The 19,111-nt window shown below is 50.7% G+C and overlaps 1 protein-coding gene across 1 annotated transcript in view; it reads right to left on the bottom strand.

Moving 5' to 3' along the window:
• Positions 1–19,111, bottom strand: part of LOC122371306 (protein unc-13 homolog A-like) — a 32,535-nt gene continuing 13,424 nt past the window's right edge. The window contains exons 5-8 of the mRNA XM_043347522.1: positions 10,538–10,664; positions 3,246–3,482; positions 2,795–2,844; positions 1–675 (exon numbers count right to left, since the gene is read on the bottom strand). Of these exons, the coding sequence (XP_043203457.1) occupies positions 3,361–3,482; positions 10,538–10,664 (249 nt within the window). The 3' untranslated portion in view covers positions 1–675; positions 2,795–2,844; positions 3,246–3,360. The remainder of the gene's footprint in view (positions 676–2,794; positions 2,845–3,245; positions 3,483–10,537; positions 10,665–19,111) is intronic.

The following is a 19,111-nucleotide window of genomic DNA, read 5'->3' as shown; positions in this document are numbered from 1 at the left end:
CGCCGCACGGTCTTGGTACCCGGTGCAGCCACATTTTTAGGTTTATTTGTGCGAGACTCGTTTCCACGATTGGCGTGTGCAACACTGACGTGCACCGATCAGTGGCATTTGGGGTGGCCGCAACAATGGAAAATATTTTACATCTTGATTTCTGGCTCAGCAGCCATGTCAGAAACTAAAATCACAAAGAGCATACGGCTGGTAAACTTTGCAGTTCAAGCAAATCGATTTGGACTCTTTGACTCTGACAATGTCGCACAGGTCAGCAGCCGAAAAGTTGGTCATGCGGACAGTTTCTGCAACTTTGCCGGTCACCGCCCACGCACTGATCTCAGTGACACGAGAGAGAGCACTGCCGCGTCACCTCTTGCCGACTCCGAGTATCGACCTCGGGCTTCTCCGGAGTGCGAGGACATCCATTCCGACAGACAGGCGAGCAGCAGCCGGTCACATTTAGCGGCATGCACCGCCCGGCGGCGGCGGCAGAGGGGGCGGCCACTCTCTCACCTGATGACCGGGTAGTGGGCGACGGGTCGGGTCGGTACGGGTCGTGGTAATAGTACCTCTGCTGGGCAGCCGGCCAGCTGTCGACGCCGTACGGGTCGCCTTCCATCGGGTGCTCCTCGTACAGGGTGGTCTGGCGCTCCAGACTGTGGCGTCGACCGGTCTCCGACACTGTGGAGCCATCACACAGGTCAGTATGACAGAGTAGGACGGGATATAAAACAGGCCAGAACGGCAAAGTAGTGTTATGAACGTGGCCAGTCGGTACGCCGGCACAGCATCTTGCCCCTGTCGGGTCGCGGCCGGGCCGTCCGCCTGCCGCCGCGGGGCAGGCCGATCACGTGACCGGTCGTACGCGGCATCTTATTGGCTGTCCGTTTTATGCGTTTGCTCGTGAAGTCGATGTCGTGTGTTTCTGCTATGGGGGGTCAGTGTGCTTCTGGACGTGCTCCAATACAGACTACCGACTGCAGCTCGGCTATCATGGGATCACCAGGACAGGACAACAACGACATCACAAGTAGGACTGGGTGGAATATACTGGGAAGTCTGGATAGGGCAAGGGGAACAGATTATTAGAACGGCTGGGTAGGGCAGGGCAGGCTGGAAGGGGTAGGCGGGACAGGGTAGAACAGGCCGGGGCGGAAAGGGTGGGGACATGGGAAGAACAGGAAGGAGCACAAGAATGGGACAGGGAGAACAGGGCGAAAAGGGGGTAGCTGGGGAGAGCATCGCGGGGTAAGGGTACGAAGGGCTGCTCGCCTAGAGCTTGGAAATGGTAAGTACATCTTGAAACGATAGAGCATCTGGATATGTCAGGACAGTTGGGCAAGGCACGGGTACGAGGCAAGTGATCGTGCAGTGAGGTCTTCTCAGTGAAGTGATAGTCACACCGTGTAGTGAAGTCTTCACAGCTAAAAATTGAGTAAGTCAGCAATGAATGCATATCTACCACTCACCATCATAGCAAATAAAGTAATGCCATTCCGTTTTCAAAGAGACATGCGGCTAAGGTATCAATAATCAGTTTACAGCGAATAATAACATTCAGTCTTTTCAACAAAACTCACTCTTATGCTGTCAAAACTCACGCACGTAGCTATTTGCGGCTCTTCAATTTCAATATTTCATATTGTGATGATAAGAGCTACCCCAGAAATGACGCAAACACGCAATATCAATCCAATAAAGGTGCGTCGCGCGGCGGCACAGTTCCCCGCCGTGCTAATAACACTTTTTGCGCCGGTGAGCGGTGGAGGTGCGGTCGGCTCGGCGGCTCGGTGCACTGTGCGCCGCGTCGGTCCCTCTCTCGCACCCGTCAGAGGCTCAATCACCAGGTGGCCGCCACCGGCGCCTAATGCCCTCTCAGCAGCCCAATTACAGCCGGCGCCCGTGGCCAAAAGCAGGCACCGCGGGCGACCACTACCAGCCGGTAACGAGGTTATCAGGTTCCTGGTAAAAGCGTTTCGCGGTGGGCGGTGGGCAGAGGCCGCAATCGGGGTTGCCGCCCCCGATACGGTGACGTCATCACAGACGTCTGGGGGTACCGGACCTGAGGGGGGGGGGGGTCGACCCGGCGGCGCCGGCTAGGGTCGCCACCGGCATCAGGCAGTGTGACCGTCCCAGCATTCCAGGCTATTATTGATGCAGCAGGTCCCCCGTGCCGTTATGAGCGTCAGGCCGCGCCACCGCCGACATATTCTTGGTCACACGGCACTTGATGGTGACGTGAGTGATCCCAATTTGGCGACAAGCCGGGGACTTCTTCGGCGCACCGCGATATCGGTGGAAATGGCAGAAATGTGGGAACGATAGGCCATTCTGGAAGTACACTCAGCGAATGAAGGTGGACGTTGGTGGCCATAGGCCATCAGTTGTGGGTTCGAAAGGTTGGAGGGTACAGCAACAAAAATTTGATGGTCGGAGGCTCAGTGCTATGCACTTCCATAAGTGTAGAGTGAGGATAAGTCGCATTCGACGGGGCCATGACCCACAGTTCTCCTCCCCGATGTCTACCAACAAAGGTGGATTTCCATCTTGCAATGCTTCGACCTTTATGGCACGAACCCTAAAGAGCGAACTTCGTGGTACGTATTCCCGGAACGCGTTCACTTTGGACCCTGCCTTCTGCTGATCCTCAAGACTCTGGGTTATGGTGTGGCCTACTGATATCGCTAAACATTTGCATCTCTTATTAGTCACTTCTCTCCTTGGTCCATCATTTTCCTACAATCCATGCAAAGTGTGATCGACATTCAACGTGCATGCGTCAGACATTAAAGTCACTTACCATTCCTCGTCAGCTGCGTTCCTGGCGTCCTTGCTGTGTGCACAGGTTGGCTGAAAACAAGGGCATCAACCACGTCAGGTCGGGAATCAACCATAAAGAAAGTTGTGATTATTGTGCCAGGGAGCGGTAGTAGTCTTTGCATCTCTAATTATCGCAAAACAAACATACCCAGACCCATGATTTTAACTCTGTATGGCTGCTGTATGCTTTTGTAGCTGTTTTGCACTACAAAGCTTAGCACAGAAACTATTTATAATCTATTTAGGATGCGCCAATCGCTACAACCAAACCCGCTCCTGGCAACCAGCTGGGGCGAATAGTCGGAGCACGAGAGCCGACGGGAATCGAATCAGGGCCCTTGCTACCCTTGCCCGAACTGACCTCTCGCCAACCGCGCCACCAAACATAATAACGCGAGCAAACTGTTCTCCAATCGCTGCCGACCGCCTACCTGGTGGCGGCGCGGCCGTTAGGCCGGCTGTTGTAGAAGAGCTCCTCCTCGGGCCAGCCCGCTCCTGGCGACATCTCTGGGTGGCTCGGGTAAGCTCCGTTTCCGTAGTCGGCCGTCAGCTGGTGCGAGCCGGCCAGATGCTGGCGGCGCCCAGGTACTGGGAGGCGGAAGAGTTGGGGTTCTGGCCGATCGGGTAGCCGATGTCGCTCGTGTAGTCACTGTCCTCCGAGACGCCCGCTACGTGGCACCAGATAAAGTCAGGTGAAGGGGTGGGGTAAGAGGTCGGGGTACTGGGGTAAGGGTAGGGAGTCATGCACTTGGGTGTTGTTACTACAATGGGACAACACCCATATATAGTAATTTTTGGAAATTGTTGACTTGTGTTGGACGCGTAAAATGTGTGTGTATTTCCTGTTTCAAAATATAGTTTTCGTGTTGAATTGTCATAAACTAAGCAGACATTGGCGCCCTATTCGTTGTGTCCTAGGAGCGCAGCATTCCGTAAACGAGTGCTTCTTCGTAGAGGTTCTTTCATCACGCTGGATGTCATTGCCCAGTATGCCCGGGCCAGTTTCATTACGTAAATAGTGCCCCGGAATAGGCTCAATGTTCTGGTTGTATTTCTTCATTATTTCCGAGCCAAAGAAATCACACCACGGCGGGGGACCAACGTGGCTCCGCGCTCCGAAGCACAATGTCGCGCACTGGCCACCATTGTAGTCGGTGTGTCGCACCGGTGAGGTGGCATGAGCCGACCTGACACAGGGAAAAGTCCCGGCGACCGACCAGGGCCATGTTTGTGGCGCTGTTACCCGTGACACGCCAGACTTTGGCGCCGACGGGTGACGTCACAGCCGACCGACGGCGCGCCATAGCGTAATTATGGCGGGAAGTGACGGCCACGAGCCCCCGGGACCTTGGACCGGTGCCCGGGGCGATGGCGGCATTGGTGCCCGCATGGAGCCCGCTGGCGCCCTAGTGGGAAATGTGGACTTTCTGCGCCGCTGGTGGCACTTCCGCACGTCGGCGATTCAAAGGGTGGGGTAATATTTTTTAACTTTATTGTTGGAATGCTAGCAACTGGTGTCCTTGTGACAATGTTCTGACATATGAGTCATGGAACGATGGCCGGCTCCGATGGATTGTCTTTAAGTTAGGTTTGCACGCTCAACAATGTTCCTATTTCTGTATCTAACTTATTTCAGCATGTGCTCACCATTATCAATTTACAATAGAAGGGCTGTTTATGTATGTACGTACAAATTACAATACGCACCAGTGGCGTATCCAGGGGGGGAGGCCAAGAGGCCATGGCCTCCCCCTTTGGCATCAAACATGCAAGTGGGCCCTTTGGGTCACTTGAGTGCAGTGACGTACCCAATGGGGCCCACGGGGGCCCCGAGGGGCCCCTGGTCACTTCAGGGGCCCCTGGTTATCTGAGGGGCCCTTGGCTACCTAAGGGGTCCCTGGTTATCTGACAGGCCCCTGGTTGTCTGAGGGGCCCCTGGTTATCTGAGGGGGCCCTGGTTACCTGAGGGGCCCGTGGTTATCTGAAGGAGTCCTGATTACCTGAGGGGCCCTGGCTATCTGAGGGGCCCCTGCGTTACCTAAGGGGCCCCTGGTTATCTGAGGGCCCCCTGATTACCTAAGGGGCCCGTAATTACCTGAGACCCCCTGGCTATCTGAGGGGCCCCTGGTTATCTAAGGGACCCCCAGCTACCTGAGGGGTCTCTGATCCCTTGGGTGGCCCCTGGCCAGTGTCCTGAAGAAACCCTGGTCGCCCAAGGGGCCATGTTTACCCGGGGATTACCTGGTTATATGAAGGGCCCCTGCAGTCACATGAAGGCATTTAGGTACCCGTGGAGCTCCTGGTATAACCGGCCCCCGGTTATCAGAAGGTCCCCTGGTCACCTGGTGGGCCCCTGGTCAATTGAAAGGCCCCTGGTCACCTGAGAGGCTCCTGATCACCTGAACAGCCCCTGATCACTTGGATTCAACGGCATAGCCAGGGGCGAGGGACACATGTCCGTTATAAGGTTTAGGGTCCCCTCGGGCCCGAGGACCCTGCGGTGCCAATTGGCAGCAGAGGGTTCGCGCTGGCCACGCTTCAACTGGAAAGGACATCACAGGGCTTGTGAGAACACCCCATGGTCTCTTGTGTAGTCACACTTATCTCCAGAAGGGCCCCACGCCGGGTTCTGAGGGACCTTGCCTTCCTCTGAGGGCCGTTGCCGGCCAATCAGGGATCAGCTGTAAGGGCCCCATACCCGTTTGTTATGGCCCCACGGTCCACACCAGTTTCTGATGGCCTTCACTGCCATCTCTAAGGGTCCCACACCAGTGCCTCTTAAGGGCCTACTTCGGTGGCTCTGAGGCGCCTCTGGCGCCTCCGAGGGCCCTAGGCCAGCGCATCTGACGACCACTTACCAGCGACTCTGAGGGCCTCCCGGCCTCTGAGGGTCCCTTGCCGGCCTATGAAGGGCCACCAGTAACTTTCAGGGTCAAACTGCGTCAAACTATCTTAAAATGCCATTTGATGGCCCTCATAGGCCAGCGTAGGGCCCTTAGAGGCCAAGGCTGAGCCCCGAGAGGCTAGCGTGGAGCCCTCAGAGGTCGCTTTGGCGGCCATAAAAAAAGCTTAGACTTGAGCGTGGGATCCTTTGACGCTGGCGTAGAGCCCTAAGGAGCCAGCGCTCAGCCCTCTAAGGCCAGCGCTCAGCCCTCTAAGGCCATTGTGGGGCCTTCTAAGGCCAGTGTTGGACCCTCTATGTCCAGCGTGGGGCCGTCGATGTCCAGCATTGGGTCTTTTAAGCCCAGAGACATGGGACCTTCTTAGGTCAGATTGAGGTCCATTGGCCACGGAGACCAGCTTGGGGCCCTCTGAAGACAATGTGGAGCCCTTTTAGGCAAGTGTGGGGCCCTCTGTGACCAGCGTGAACCCTCTGAAGCCAGCGTGGGGCCATCTGTCATCTGACTCCAGATTTGAGAGGCTGGAGCTTGGCCCTCAGAAGCCAGCGCGGGTCTTCATAGGCTGGCGTCAGGCCATTAGAGACCACCTCGAGGGCCTCGGCAGCCACTCTTCAGACCCTATGCATGTTTGGGCCCCCTGAGGCCCTAAGGTAGGGGTGGCCCTTAAAGGCATGCGTGGGACCCTCAGGGGACATCGTGGGCTTCTAGAGACCGGCGTGGGTTCGAGAGCGGCATAGGGACATCAGAGCCTGACTCAAAGGCTCCCAAGAGCCAGCGGGGGGCCCTGTGAGGTCAGCCATAGCATGGGTCTCCTGAGGCCATTATGGGGCCCGGAGGCCAGCGTGGTTCACTCTGTTGCCGGTGTGGGGCTTTGAGAGGCCAGAATGAGCCTTCAGAGGTCGGAGTGAGGCCAATGTGGGCGACATAGAGCCATCAGAGTCTAGATCAGAGCTCAAACCGAGTCAGGCCCTTTTAAAGTTAAGGGTACCAGCCCTCAACCAGCGCAAGACACTAAGAGACTGACATCTGCCCTTTAAAAAATGTTACAATCTTAAAAAAATGGCTAAGACATTTTGCTTTTGATGATCTTTAGTGACCCTAGCGACGACCAAAGCAAAAAAAAAAACTATATGCCTACTGCTGAAATAAATTGTACGCTACAGAGCTATCGATATCGATGCCTTTTTCACGTTTCAACGTTTTTTTTTTTAGATTGCCGGTGTGCCTAAAAAGGCTCCCTCACATGGCAAAAGTGGCAAAGAACCGCACCTGGGCGTGAGTTAAGTACGCTATACTACTGGGGCCCCTAAGGTAAGGATGGGGCCCCTCGAGCAGGTTTGGCCTCCCCCTTTCCAAGATCCTGGATACGCCACTGATACGCACAACAACCACATCTCAAGCAAATCTAACGATATACGAAAAAGGACATCACATTTTCACCAAGAGAGCATGCCAATAGAATCAATGGTGTATAAATTTAACTTTCTTTGACGGACAGATACATTAGTTTGATATCTAATAATGTTTAATTATATAGCACTGATAATAAATATGTTAATTAGGACTAACGAAGCCTATTATTTATCATATATCGTGATCTAGATGCATGTTTTGGTTAGTTCCTGAAAGCCATATTAATAATTAAGTGGCGGTCATTTGTTACGGAGCGAGCGAAGCGAGCGGAGTCTTACGTAGAATAACGGAAATTTCTGAGTATGGCCGGCCGTGCGGACGCTTTTGCGAGGCTTATATCTCAGCAACCACTTGACCGATTTACATGCGGTAATTTTTGTAGGGTAGCTTCATTCCTTCTACCAAGTATTGGACTATTCCCGATGCATGTGGGTGACCCCTTATGCACGTGCCACGTGCAAAACGAAGAGGTGTCACTTTTGTAATTGTTGCAATATCTCGGTAACTACTTGGCCGATTGCGCTGAAAGTTGGCATGTAGGTAGGCACCCACTAGGCACTGCATATCCATGTGCCAGAGTTGGGGTGCTGCTGCACGTGCGCACGTGCAGGGGTCGTTTCCAGATCTCGAGAACGGCTGGACCGATGGCGCTCAAATTTGGTACACGGATAGGGACCGGTTAGTAGGGTGCCGTGCACAAGTCAGTTGGGACCCATTTTGCACGTGCGCACGTGCAGGGTGCCGCTTCCAGATCTCGAGAACGGCTGGGCCGATTGTGCTGAAATTTGGCACATCGCTAGAGACCAGTTGGTAGGGTGCCGTGCACAAGTCAGTTGGAGGTACCCCCTCGAAATTTCGCACGTGCAAGGCTCACCCTCTCGCTCGCTCCGTTACTCGCCCCAAAAGGCGTTATACTGGTATTTTTAAAAGGTGTCTGGGCACAGCGCATATTCTTCATCAAGGTGGGGAAATATGAGCAAAATTTACCCACCATATTAACTAGGAATGGTTTTCATTAATGCCTTATATTTTATTATGTTTAAATACAAAACACTGTTACGTGTGCAGGAGTAGCATGCGATCCAGTGAGGTTGTTAACTTAGTTTCAAATACAACAAAACAAAATAGGAAGGCAACATAAAATCGAAAAAGATGCAGCCTCTAATATGTCTACACTAAAATGTAAACAGTGCGTCATAAAATATGCTCGTTGAGCGAATGAAGCAACGGCCTGGCTACACTATGCGTTTTCTGCGTGTTTGCGTTTTTTTGCGTTATATCGTTCTAGAAAAGTTATAAATAATATACCTTTTAGATTAGTTATATCTAAAAGTTAATACAACTTCTATATTAACTAAAATTTAAGATAAAAAACATCACAAACACGTAATATCGTTATTTTTCTAGAACAATATTACGCAAAACCCGCAAATCCGCAAAAAACGCACGCAGAAAACGCATAGTGTAGCAAAGCCTTTACGCGTTTTATCTTTCTTTGTCAACCTGTCCATTGTCGTTACTGTTATGCCTTTTGGAAAAAGCGTAAATACATATGCATAGTTAGTATACTGCAACAATATAACAATAATTAAATCAGTCATTTTGTGACGCAAAGTAAAACAAACTTTTAATTTTGAGTGCAGTGAGAATGGTTACGGAGCGAGCGAAGCGAGCGTAGTCTTTCCTTAGATTAACGGAAATTTCTGAGTATGAGCGGCCGGCCGGCCGGCCGGCCGGCCGGCCGTGGTCACGCTTTTGCGAGGCTTATATCTCAGCAACCACTCGACCGATTTACACGCGGTAATTTTTGTAGGGTAGCTTCATTCCTTCTACCAAGTATTGGACTATTCCCGATGCATGTGGGTGACCCCTTATGCACGTGCCACGTGCAAAACGAAGAGGTGTCACTTTTTTAATTGTTGCAATATCTCCGTAACTACTTGGCCGATTGCGCTGAAAGTTGGCATGTAGGTAGGCACCCACTAGGCAATGCATACCCATGTGCCAGAGTTGGGGTGCTGCTGCACGTGCGCACGTGCAGGGGTCGATTCCAGATCTCGAGAACGGCTGGACCGATGGCGCTCAAATTTGGTACATGGTTAGGGACCGGTTAGTAGGGTGCCGTGCAAAAGTCAGTTGGGACCCATTTTGCACGTGCGCACGTGCAGGGTGCCGCTTCCAGATCTCGAGAACGGCTGGGCCGATTGTGCTCAAATTCGGCACATCGCTAGAGACCGGTTAGTAGGGTGCCGTGCACAAGTCAACTGGAGGTACCCCCTCGAAATTTCGCACGTGCAAGGCTCACCCTCTCGCTCGCTCCGTTAGTCGCCCCAAAGGCGTTATACTGGTGAATAACAAAACAGACTGACAAGCAGTTCGAAGGACAAACAAACAAACAAACAAACAGACAGACAAACAAGCTGACAAACAGACTGACAGCAAGTCGGAGCGAGGGCTAACAGAACTGAAGGGTTGGACAGACGCCAGCCAGCGGGTAGCACGACTAGAAGAGTAGGCCCTAACTGTGAGTGTCGTGGTTCGGCGTACATATCTGCTGCAGCTGGTGCAGCGGGCGCCCGCCGGTGACGCCCCCGCCCCCGCCCCCGCCCCCGCCGCCACCGACGGGCGCGCCGAGGCTGGCCGGCGCCGGATCCGAGGCCATGACCGCGTTGAGCACCTCCAGCTTACGCTGGAGCTCACCGGCGTCGCAGTCCATCATGTCTGAAATCGGTCACACACATCGATTCTCGGTGGTGGGCCGACGCGTGCTTCCGGCGGCGACACGATACGATCTGCCCGGCGGCGACACGACGAACGCGACACACGACAGCCACCAGGTAAGGAGGATATGGTTTTTTTTTTAGTCTGAGGACTGGGGGACACCTTGGCTAGGAAGAGGCTGTTCCAAAGTTGGACCGGAATAGGACTTAAAAAGGCATCACGTGAATCAATTCCTATTCATCGGTTCTCCAGGCATGGCTATTTTGGAACATTGGATTTCAGTTTTCACCGAACACAGTGTAAGCTGCGGAAGGTCTCCAACTGATTTGAATTTCAAGTGCACCTGTGACAGTTTGACACCAAGCAGAGTAGTAAAGCTCTATCGAATGACGATCTCCAGCCATCATTTAATGACATTCTCGGCGGCAAGTCAATGGGTTGATACCGTCGCCTGCAGGAAGAGTTACGACGAGTTCTAAAGCGGCATCATTAAGCACAATACAGAGCGCTTCAGCAGGACATCAACCCATTCCCGGCTGACAAAGTGCACGGGGACACAGGTGACAAAACTGATCAGCTCACTCAGCTATGCATCAGCGACATTTGCTATGCATGATGTCGAGCCGACGTGGCACCGAGAGCAGTTTATCGCGCGGCTCCAAACTCATCGAACAGACTCGAAAACTCACCGAACGGCACCTCGAAGCGGCAGTCGAGCAGCACATCGTCTCCGGTGGGGTTGCGCGTGCCCACTACCTCGCCACTGGCGTTGACAACAGGCTCCAGATGGAGCGCCAGCCACTGGCCCTGTCCCTCCTGACGGACAGACAGCGGGGTCAGAGGTCAGGTCACCCGGCGCTCGGATCAAAGGGCGCCGCCCGGTCGCCGGCGGCCGGTGGAGCTGAAAGGTCAAACATTGATCCGCGGGAGCCGTTGGATTGGTATGCTCACCGGGCAAAGGGGACGCTGCGGAGGTGGCCGTTAGTAGAGTGTGCCGGCGCTGAGAGAAGGTCCCTTGACGGGGGCTGGGTGGAATGAAATGGCCCAGCAAATAGCTCGGTCTGCCATAAATGTGTAATTGAAAGAGACAGTTTTAAGCATTTGGTTGGTGAGAGGTATTTACTTATTGTTTGAAATAAGGGATAACTTTGACTGGACGATTTTGCGAAGAAGCCACTTTCCTCAAAATTGGTCATGAATCATCGTTTATGGAGGGTGGCCTCGAACGAAAGATTTTAAGATGTCTGTTTTCTTGACAGTCTGCGCGACTGTTTTTCGTAAACGCGTCTACTTGAACCGTTACTTTCAGCAATATGTTTCCAAAAGCGGTCAATAACCACACCAGTAATGCATATGACTTTCGTATAATGTCACAGTGTATGGAATGTCACTTGACATTTTGTATTAACGCAGCTATCTGAATAATCATAATGATGTCAGAAATAGCCGCAAAGTAAGACGCTTTATTGAAATATCCCAATAAAGAGCTCGCTAAATTGCATAATAGGCGATGCGCTACTCAACGTAAGTACTCCATAAGCCGATGCGGTCCCACTGCATGGAAAGGGTCAACGCTCTCAATGTGGGTTAATCTGTCGATTGCATGCACGCTCTGTGTCTCCGTCCAGGACTGTATTTACCTCCGCTGGTCGTCTGATCGCGGTAGCCAGGATAGAAAAGATGGCCTGTTATGCTAGCAGAAATATTACCCGGTACAATTCGCAGGCATTGCCGCACATTTCTTAATTAAGTAAATTCATCAGAAGATTTCGTCCCAACCATGCAATTATATATAATATTGCAATATATTCATCTGTAGCTCAGCAACTTGCAAACGCATTGGTATATATGACATCGATACAAAAAAAAAAACAATATATCTATCACATCTGTGCGACGGACTCTGTCACGTTTTCATATTTTCAATGTTTAGTGAATCATATACATATTTTCAATGTTTTCATTTAGACAAGACTCTCGCCTGAGTATACCATCTAATGGCTAATTGCTTGTAAGGCCTAGCTCAGCTCAACAAACGCAAATATTTGGAAGGAGTACAACATCTAGTTTGACAAATATCTAACTGGGTTTGGATCGAATGCAACATGCTATGCTTATAAATCAGGATTGTCCGAGCTAAGCCAGGCAAAATCCTACCTTGTTTGAGCTCGGACACGGCATTAGCCGATTGGGCCTGCATTAGAACTAAGTGCCGAACGGCTGAGAGCATCTAATTTCGCCGACAGGCACTCACTAACGCACCTGGAGGGTGCAGGTAAGTGGTTTGTCTTTATACACAGCGGGAGCAGGACAACATGTAATAGCAAAAGGCAGATAGCATTTAATTTCAAGTCAAATTGTTCGTAATTGCATTGCGCGTTGTACTGGCTCACTACACATATGTATCTTTCTATTCTTTAAAACTAAGTTTAGAACACTAAAATAATTATGACCTTATGTGGTGATGCAAGTTGAGCGGGATGTAATGAAAAAATTAACATTCACTGTGTTCAATTGCATGGGAGCTCGGATATATGCAAGTACCACACCAACGCTCTTAACTTCTGAATATAGGCAGCACCTGCATCATCGCCGGTGCCTCTCATAAAATAGTCCGAGCTCAAGTTTCCATCATCAGAATTACTGACAAACCGCCTCGTCACCGACCCGTTGCCAGCTCTCCCTCTGTGGCCAGGGGTTGACCCTGGTCTGCGCACCCCCTGCATGTGAGCGGGTCCCCCAGGGCCGTGGGTCGGGGCCCGTATCTGGGTCGCTCGACGGGAGAGTCGCCGCGGCCGGCCGGGCACTCAGGCTCTCCCAGCTGGGTTCCTAGCCGGCCATCGATTCCCGCTGTCCCCTCTCCCACCAACTAACGCCCCCCTCCCCTCCCCCCACCACCACCCATCCCACCTCCTGCGCAGCCCGTCCGCCGACCGCGTGAGAGGGGCTACATGATGTGGGAGCGCGCTGCGGTGCGGCAGACGCCATCGTGAACACCGCGCCATGGCATGGTCAATGCAAATCTTTACACCATAAATCAGAACTGCCCGCTACACGTAGCAGGGATTATTGCAGTAGCAAGACACAAGTATCTTCCTTAGTGCGTTCCGCGTGTATCCAGGACATTTTCTTTTCATCTGAATTTCGGGCCGGATCCTCTCCGCTGGAGTTCGTAACTATTCACGTGAATAGGGTGGGTCGCCTGCGAGTCGCACCGCCGCGAGCCTTTGTGGGGTTTCAAGGATCGTTCACAGCCACGGATAGCAAGGAACTGCGGACAAGAGGGAGGTGTAGGCAGACAGGCTGGCTGGAGAGGGCGAATGAAACAATATGTGGCTTGGCGAGACGCTCACATTAGAGGATATCCTGTGTCTGAACATGATCTGACATGAGTGCCTAGGCTAGAATACCTACAAGACATACATCAAAATTATCTGGGTGATGCGCTGTGTATTAAACACAATAAAAATTGGCCATAGGATGTTCGTAAAGGTCAGTGATAAATCAATAACTATCTGAATATTACATAGCCGTTCAACGCATGCAATTGAAATTATTGCAAGATTGATAGATCATATAAAATTACGTTACCAAAAGGAAAGGTACAAATTACCCATTGTGTCATTTTTGTCGTATTTAATTGCAACCAATCAATCTGCAACGTTGCCAAAATAGAAAAAACAGACTCTCAAACAGAAATGTCAGGTGACAATTGAGCTGTGTTGACGTCACAACAATCTCATATCCACACTTTGTTAGGCGACGAGGAGACCACTCAACAGAGCTGGACCTATTCAATTAGATTGCTGTATTCTGGCGGCGACTTCCGCCGCCGTTTTTCGATATGGTGGATGTAATTACGGCAGAGCCTACCCCGGGGAGCAGCCAACTCAATTGGCAAGTGGAGGTCGCGTAAGAGGGATTTTCTCTGAGCACTTCTGAGTAGCGTCTTTGATAACCACATATGCGAAGGTATCGCAAGGCAATCACATAATCAAACATTAGCTGGATTCAGTAGCCCGTGCTGTGTTTGCACTAGCTGCCGGTCAGCTTTCATAGCCCACCGAACTGTTTGGAAGTCATCAGCTCATGAGCGTTGCGTTTTCTAATTCCGAGTGCCTGACGTCAGAGCCGTCCATCTTCCCATCTGTCCGTCCCCTGGGCCCGTCTCGGCGTCTGCCGTCCCCCGGGTCCGTCTGCCTTCCCCCGAACCCATCCCCTCTCAGCTCACCGCGCCGCCAGCCACTGATAGGAGGCAGGTCTGGGCAGCCCCAGCAGTTCCTCATTACTGGGTGGAGCAAATGCAGACACCGCGCCGTTGACCTAGCGGTCGCGGGCGCCAATCGAACACCAATCGAACCCGGTGAGCTCCTCTCTCTCTCTCTCTCTCTCTCTCTCTCTCTCTCTCTCTCTCTCTCTCTCTCTCTCTCTCTCTCTCTCTCTCTCTCTCTCTCTCTCCCTCTCTCTCCCTCTCTCTCTCTCTCCCTCTCTCTCTCTCTTCCCTTTTTTCTTTTTTTCTTCATCTGTGTTTCTTTCCTCTCTCTTTGACTATTTAAAGTTTTCTCCCATTTTTTGGTGAAAAAGTGAACATGAATGTACAACATTCAATGTACAACATGTACAACAGGAATGTACAACAGGTATCAACATTCAATCGCATTAATGTAGTTGAATATTATTTGTTACAACAAAAGCCACTTCTCGACTATCCAGTCATTCTTGTAAGTGCTGTAAAAGTTAAAAAATGCATCAGCATCGATAACTTGATTTCAGCGAAGTGATCTGGAATCCTGATACATGACCCGGAAAGAACAATTCATTTTTTTCTTTTTCTTCCATATCATTTGAATGCAATGCATAAGCAGGCAGTGTTTACGAAAATGAAATTATTACATTTAGTTGATTTTAATAAGACTTTGTACCGTATTTTAATAAGACTTTAATAAGAATTTGTACTTTGACCTTGTGCTTGAGGTCGTCGCAATGTCTTACACATTTCTGGCATCGTTTCTAGATTATTCAAGTCATTGAGACTAGAGCAATGAATTATATTTATTGTAACTAGTGTGCTGGGAGCCATAACCGTAGCTGTCACTCATTGACAAAGCGTCATTGACTTCTGTCATAAACCCAGATGTCGACGAGATGGTGCCTTGACTATGGCGGTGGAGCGACCCGTCGGCAGCAGGGCGGCTCATGACCCCCACTGGGCCTAGTCGTCACTGTGATGACCCGAGCTGCTACTGGAGTCATTCGGCGCTCCCAGCCCTCCCCCCTCCTCTACCCTCTCCTCCCCGCCCCTCCTGCCCTGCCCCGTCCTCGACACCGGGACCGCCCCCGCCGCGATGTGGCCCGTTTTGGGGTCGTGCTGCTTTGGTCTGCGCCCAGACGGCGCCAATGGTGGCGGCCATCCGGTGGGGAGGGGACGGGGGTCTGGCTGCGACCCAGACAAGGGGACAGTGGGGTCATCGTGGGCGAGGGAGCATGGCGCCCGGCAATGCCGCCAGCAACAGAGCCCGTGCCGGAACGGCAGTCATGACTCGATTGAAGTGTCGGTGACAGCAACTTTTTAGCATTCTGACGAAACTGTGGATATTGGGGCAGCAAATGTATCTTTATCCATCATAACACGCAGATTTAACGGATTGGAAAATCTGAGGACACTTACTGGGAACCACTTGGAGATATTATGCATTATTCACGAGTACATAGAGTTTCAGTTGATCTACATCACATATATGCGATCTTTTGGTTCGCATGGTAGCTGAACATCAACGGCCGCACTGGATGATATCACATGTTGCATCATTTAGAAAGCGCCAGCAGCATTCATCATTCAAATACAGGGGTTACATCAAAATTATTGCATGGCCAATTGGCATTGCTTCTTCTCATATCATTTGTGATGGAATAACATGAAAACTGCCCATCTTTTACTCCAGACACAAGATCAAAGCGGTAAGTTTGCATAAAACGCCCTAGTCAGATGCTTGCTCTTCAAACGACAAAACTCATGATGGCTAAATCCGCGATATTTTTAGCAAATAAGCGCATCCGGTCGAAGAGGCTGCTTTTCACTAAACTGCCCTATGGCGTCGTTCACGAATCTCTGAATACAGTTGACCCACCAAACAATGTATGTAACACAGAGCTATTTATGTGATACCGAGATAGTAAGCTTTGCTAAATATACCTCCACCAAACACTGCATGCTGCCACGATGTGTGATATAGCGGTACGAGGCTGCGCTCTTCTTTCCATGAACTATCGCTGTAGGGCCTGCTAGATAACACACAAATGGGACGCAACGCACTATTCCGGGAACATAAACAGCTGATTGTGCTCACGCTGGGCTATACTATCAACGACACTATTTTGTGCTCACGTCGAGGACTTTGGTCAAGGCCATGACTTGGGTTACCACCGATGAGCAGCTGCACGACATTTTTACGGATTGAGGATACACCTTACTGACAGTGAGGCCGAGAGTTCCTTGATTGATAGGTTACTCTAGTACATAGATAAGATGTTGGCCCTGCTAAGGATGGCAGGTTTGTTTCACAATAACGAGCTCTTTATACGAGCTACTGCACATTTATGAATAAAAATATAAATACTATGACAACGAAAATGGCGTCAGGAATAGGATGCTATGGATGTCAAACCTGCAACCAAGCAATGTAACTCGGTCAAAAATAGATGCTTTAGAATGTCATGTTATGACCTTTCACTTGGTACCGCTTTTGTTTCCTGAACTTCTTTAATTGCGGCGATAGACATGAAGACGAAGAGCCTACCGGGCCCGACTGGGTTAGGGCTGTGTCACCTGCTATCCTATCTCAGAGGCTACTATCGGGCGCTATGTGATCAGTAAAGTTGGCCCAATAGTTTTGGAGGCAAATATAGGGAGCCCGAAATGCCCCCCCCCCCTCCTCCCCCGCCCCTCACCCTACTCCCACCGGTACCTCCAACCGAAGGTAGGAAATCGGCTCCCTAGAGGGCACTATAAATACATACTATTAGTTGACATGCCTCTCCCGAGATGGCGTTAGTTGTCGACGCCTGCAGTTAGGCTGTACCGCAAGACAGCTGGGAACCCCTGCTTGAGACGGCATGCATGCGTTCTCCATAGAGCTGAAACATGGTTACGTAATGTATTGAGTGCACAAGAAATTCGACGATAAAAATGCCAAAACAGTTACATTTGGCGTACCGGTTTTGCCTGAAGGCTTTGTCACCGCCAAGGTATCGAAAACAGAGAACAATCACACTTTTTCGATGCCTTGACGTTGACGAAGCCTGCCGACGAAACCGGTACGCTATAAATGCAACTGTTTGGATATATTCATCATTGATTTCATGTACCCTCAATACAAAAGTTGTTCAGTGTTATAATTACAATGGCTAGGGAAATTTTACTTTAAACTGTAGCACAGTAAATGAGAGTAATCATGTTGTGTTGTGAGTGTAGTGTACACCTATAAATATGTATGGACACGGTATTTGGTGATAGTTATCTATACACAGTCAGCGTGAAAAGAGAGGAGGAGGAGGAGGAGAGCAGGAGAGAGAGAGAGAGAGAGAGAGAGAGAGAGAGAGAGAGAGAGAGAGAGAGAGAGAGAGAGAGAGAGAGGGAGAGAGAGAGAGAGAGAAGGGGAGAGGGAGAAAAGAGGCTTACTAGCTAGTTTGAACTTTGAGATGAACAATACATTCGTCGTTGGATAAAATGTAAGGCGATATAGATTGCGTTCATGAGCATTCACTCTTTATTGCTAAGGCAGTAAGTGACAAAGTTAAATTGTTGGTTTAGCAAAGATACTTAATGCCTATGTCATAGAAACATTCTGACTTTACTATGCAGAACACAACCAGAGATAGCAAGTTTAATTGGTTGAACACACTTGTGGACTACGCACGACGTCCGTGTTGGTAAAATAAGCCAATCACCGCTCAGTCAATGACAGGAGGAGGGGAGCGAGTGGCCAGAACAGGAAGGCTCGATAACTCTGTAGTCCGACAGAGCCCCTCCGTCCTCGTCCGGCCGACTTCACTGACGATGAATTGACGTTCGCCGCCGTGTGACGTCACAGATGACGTCATTGTATTGACGGAGCGGCGCATGTGTCCCGGTCGCGAGGTCGGGCTGGCGGAAGCGCCAGGCCCCCGACTGGTGATTGGTGTCCCCCCCCCGATCCCTCCCCCGAGCTCGCCGTATTGGGAGCGCTGCTCTTGGAAGCGCGATATTGGGCTGAGTTGAACAAGCCATGGATGTGTCTTGAAGTTATATCTGTTTTGCTTACATGTTTTGGGATAAATGGTTTCATGACGAGCAATTGATTAGGGTAAACTTATGAGTTAATTCTCGTTCACAGCCTCACTTTAAACCTAACGCCTACACTCTGCCATTACTGTACCTATGTCGAAAGGGTAAAAGGAACTGAACTATGTATATGCGTGACTGCTTTCGATCACAAACAACTACCGTACTAAGTTACAAGCGTGAAATGATGTCGTATCGTTGCAGCATTTGATGTTAAAAATAGCATGGAACGGCAAAAATGGTCGAGTTTTTCCAACATTTCTTGTAACAATATGCATATTTTGTACGAAAATAGAGCAATAAATCAAACAAGAATAGTGACCTCCCTGCTGCTACAGTTCTTGCTATTGTCTCACTCTCCAAACTGCATGCGCCCTTAGCTACATCTAGCGCCGGCTATACAAAGGTGCCACCCTAAAGCTCTTCATTCTCTGCCAAACAAGCCGGACTAAATCCCTACCGATGCAAATTGCAACATCGCAACCAGCCCGGCAACAACAACAGGAGATCGAAAGATCGAACTTAGGTCCCTTGACACCACTAAGGGCCTGCAACCATTGTCTATATAAAGGCCCTATACCTCCTAGGAATCGATGCAAGACGGCTGTTTCTGAACGACGACAAGCTACTGGATCTAGCATTCTCGCTTATAATTCAATTCCATCTAGCCCCGAATCGTTTTTGTCTAACTAATCCCAGGCAGCTGTGCTCTCGTGAACAGACTGCTTCTGTATACAATTATGGACATCTCTAAACATTCTAAGGGTGCCTTCTACCTCTGAATACTTCCATAACTGCACACCTACGTCACACGATACCTGTCTGTGGGGGGCTGACGAGTGAGAACGCGGCCCCGCCTACAGTGAGACGAAGTGGCGGCGACTCCCAGAGCTCTGAAGCTGCTGTAACGACAGATCCGCGATCACCAGAGGGACACAGACGC

Source organism: Amphibalanus amphitrite, unplaced genomic scaffold (assembly GCF_019059575.1).
Source record: "Amphibalanus amphitrite isolate SeventyFive unplaced genomic scaffold, NRLGWU_Aamphi_draft 001230F_arrow, whole genome shotgun sequence".
Classification (NCBI taxonomy): Eukaryota; Metazoa; Arthropoda; class Thecostraca; order Balanomorpha; family Balanidae; genus Amphibalanus; species Amphibalanus amphitrite.
This window is presented reverse-complemented; position numbering and strand designations above follow the sequence as displayed.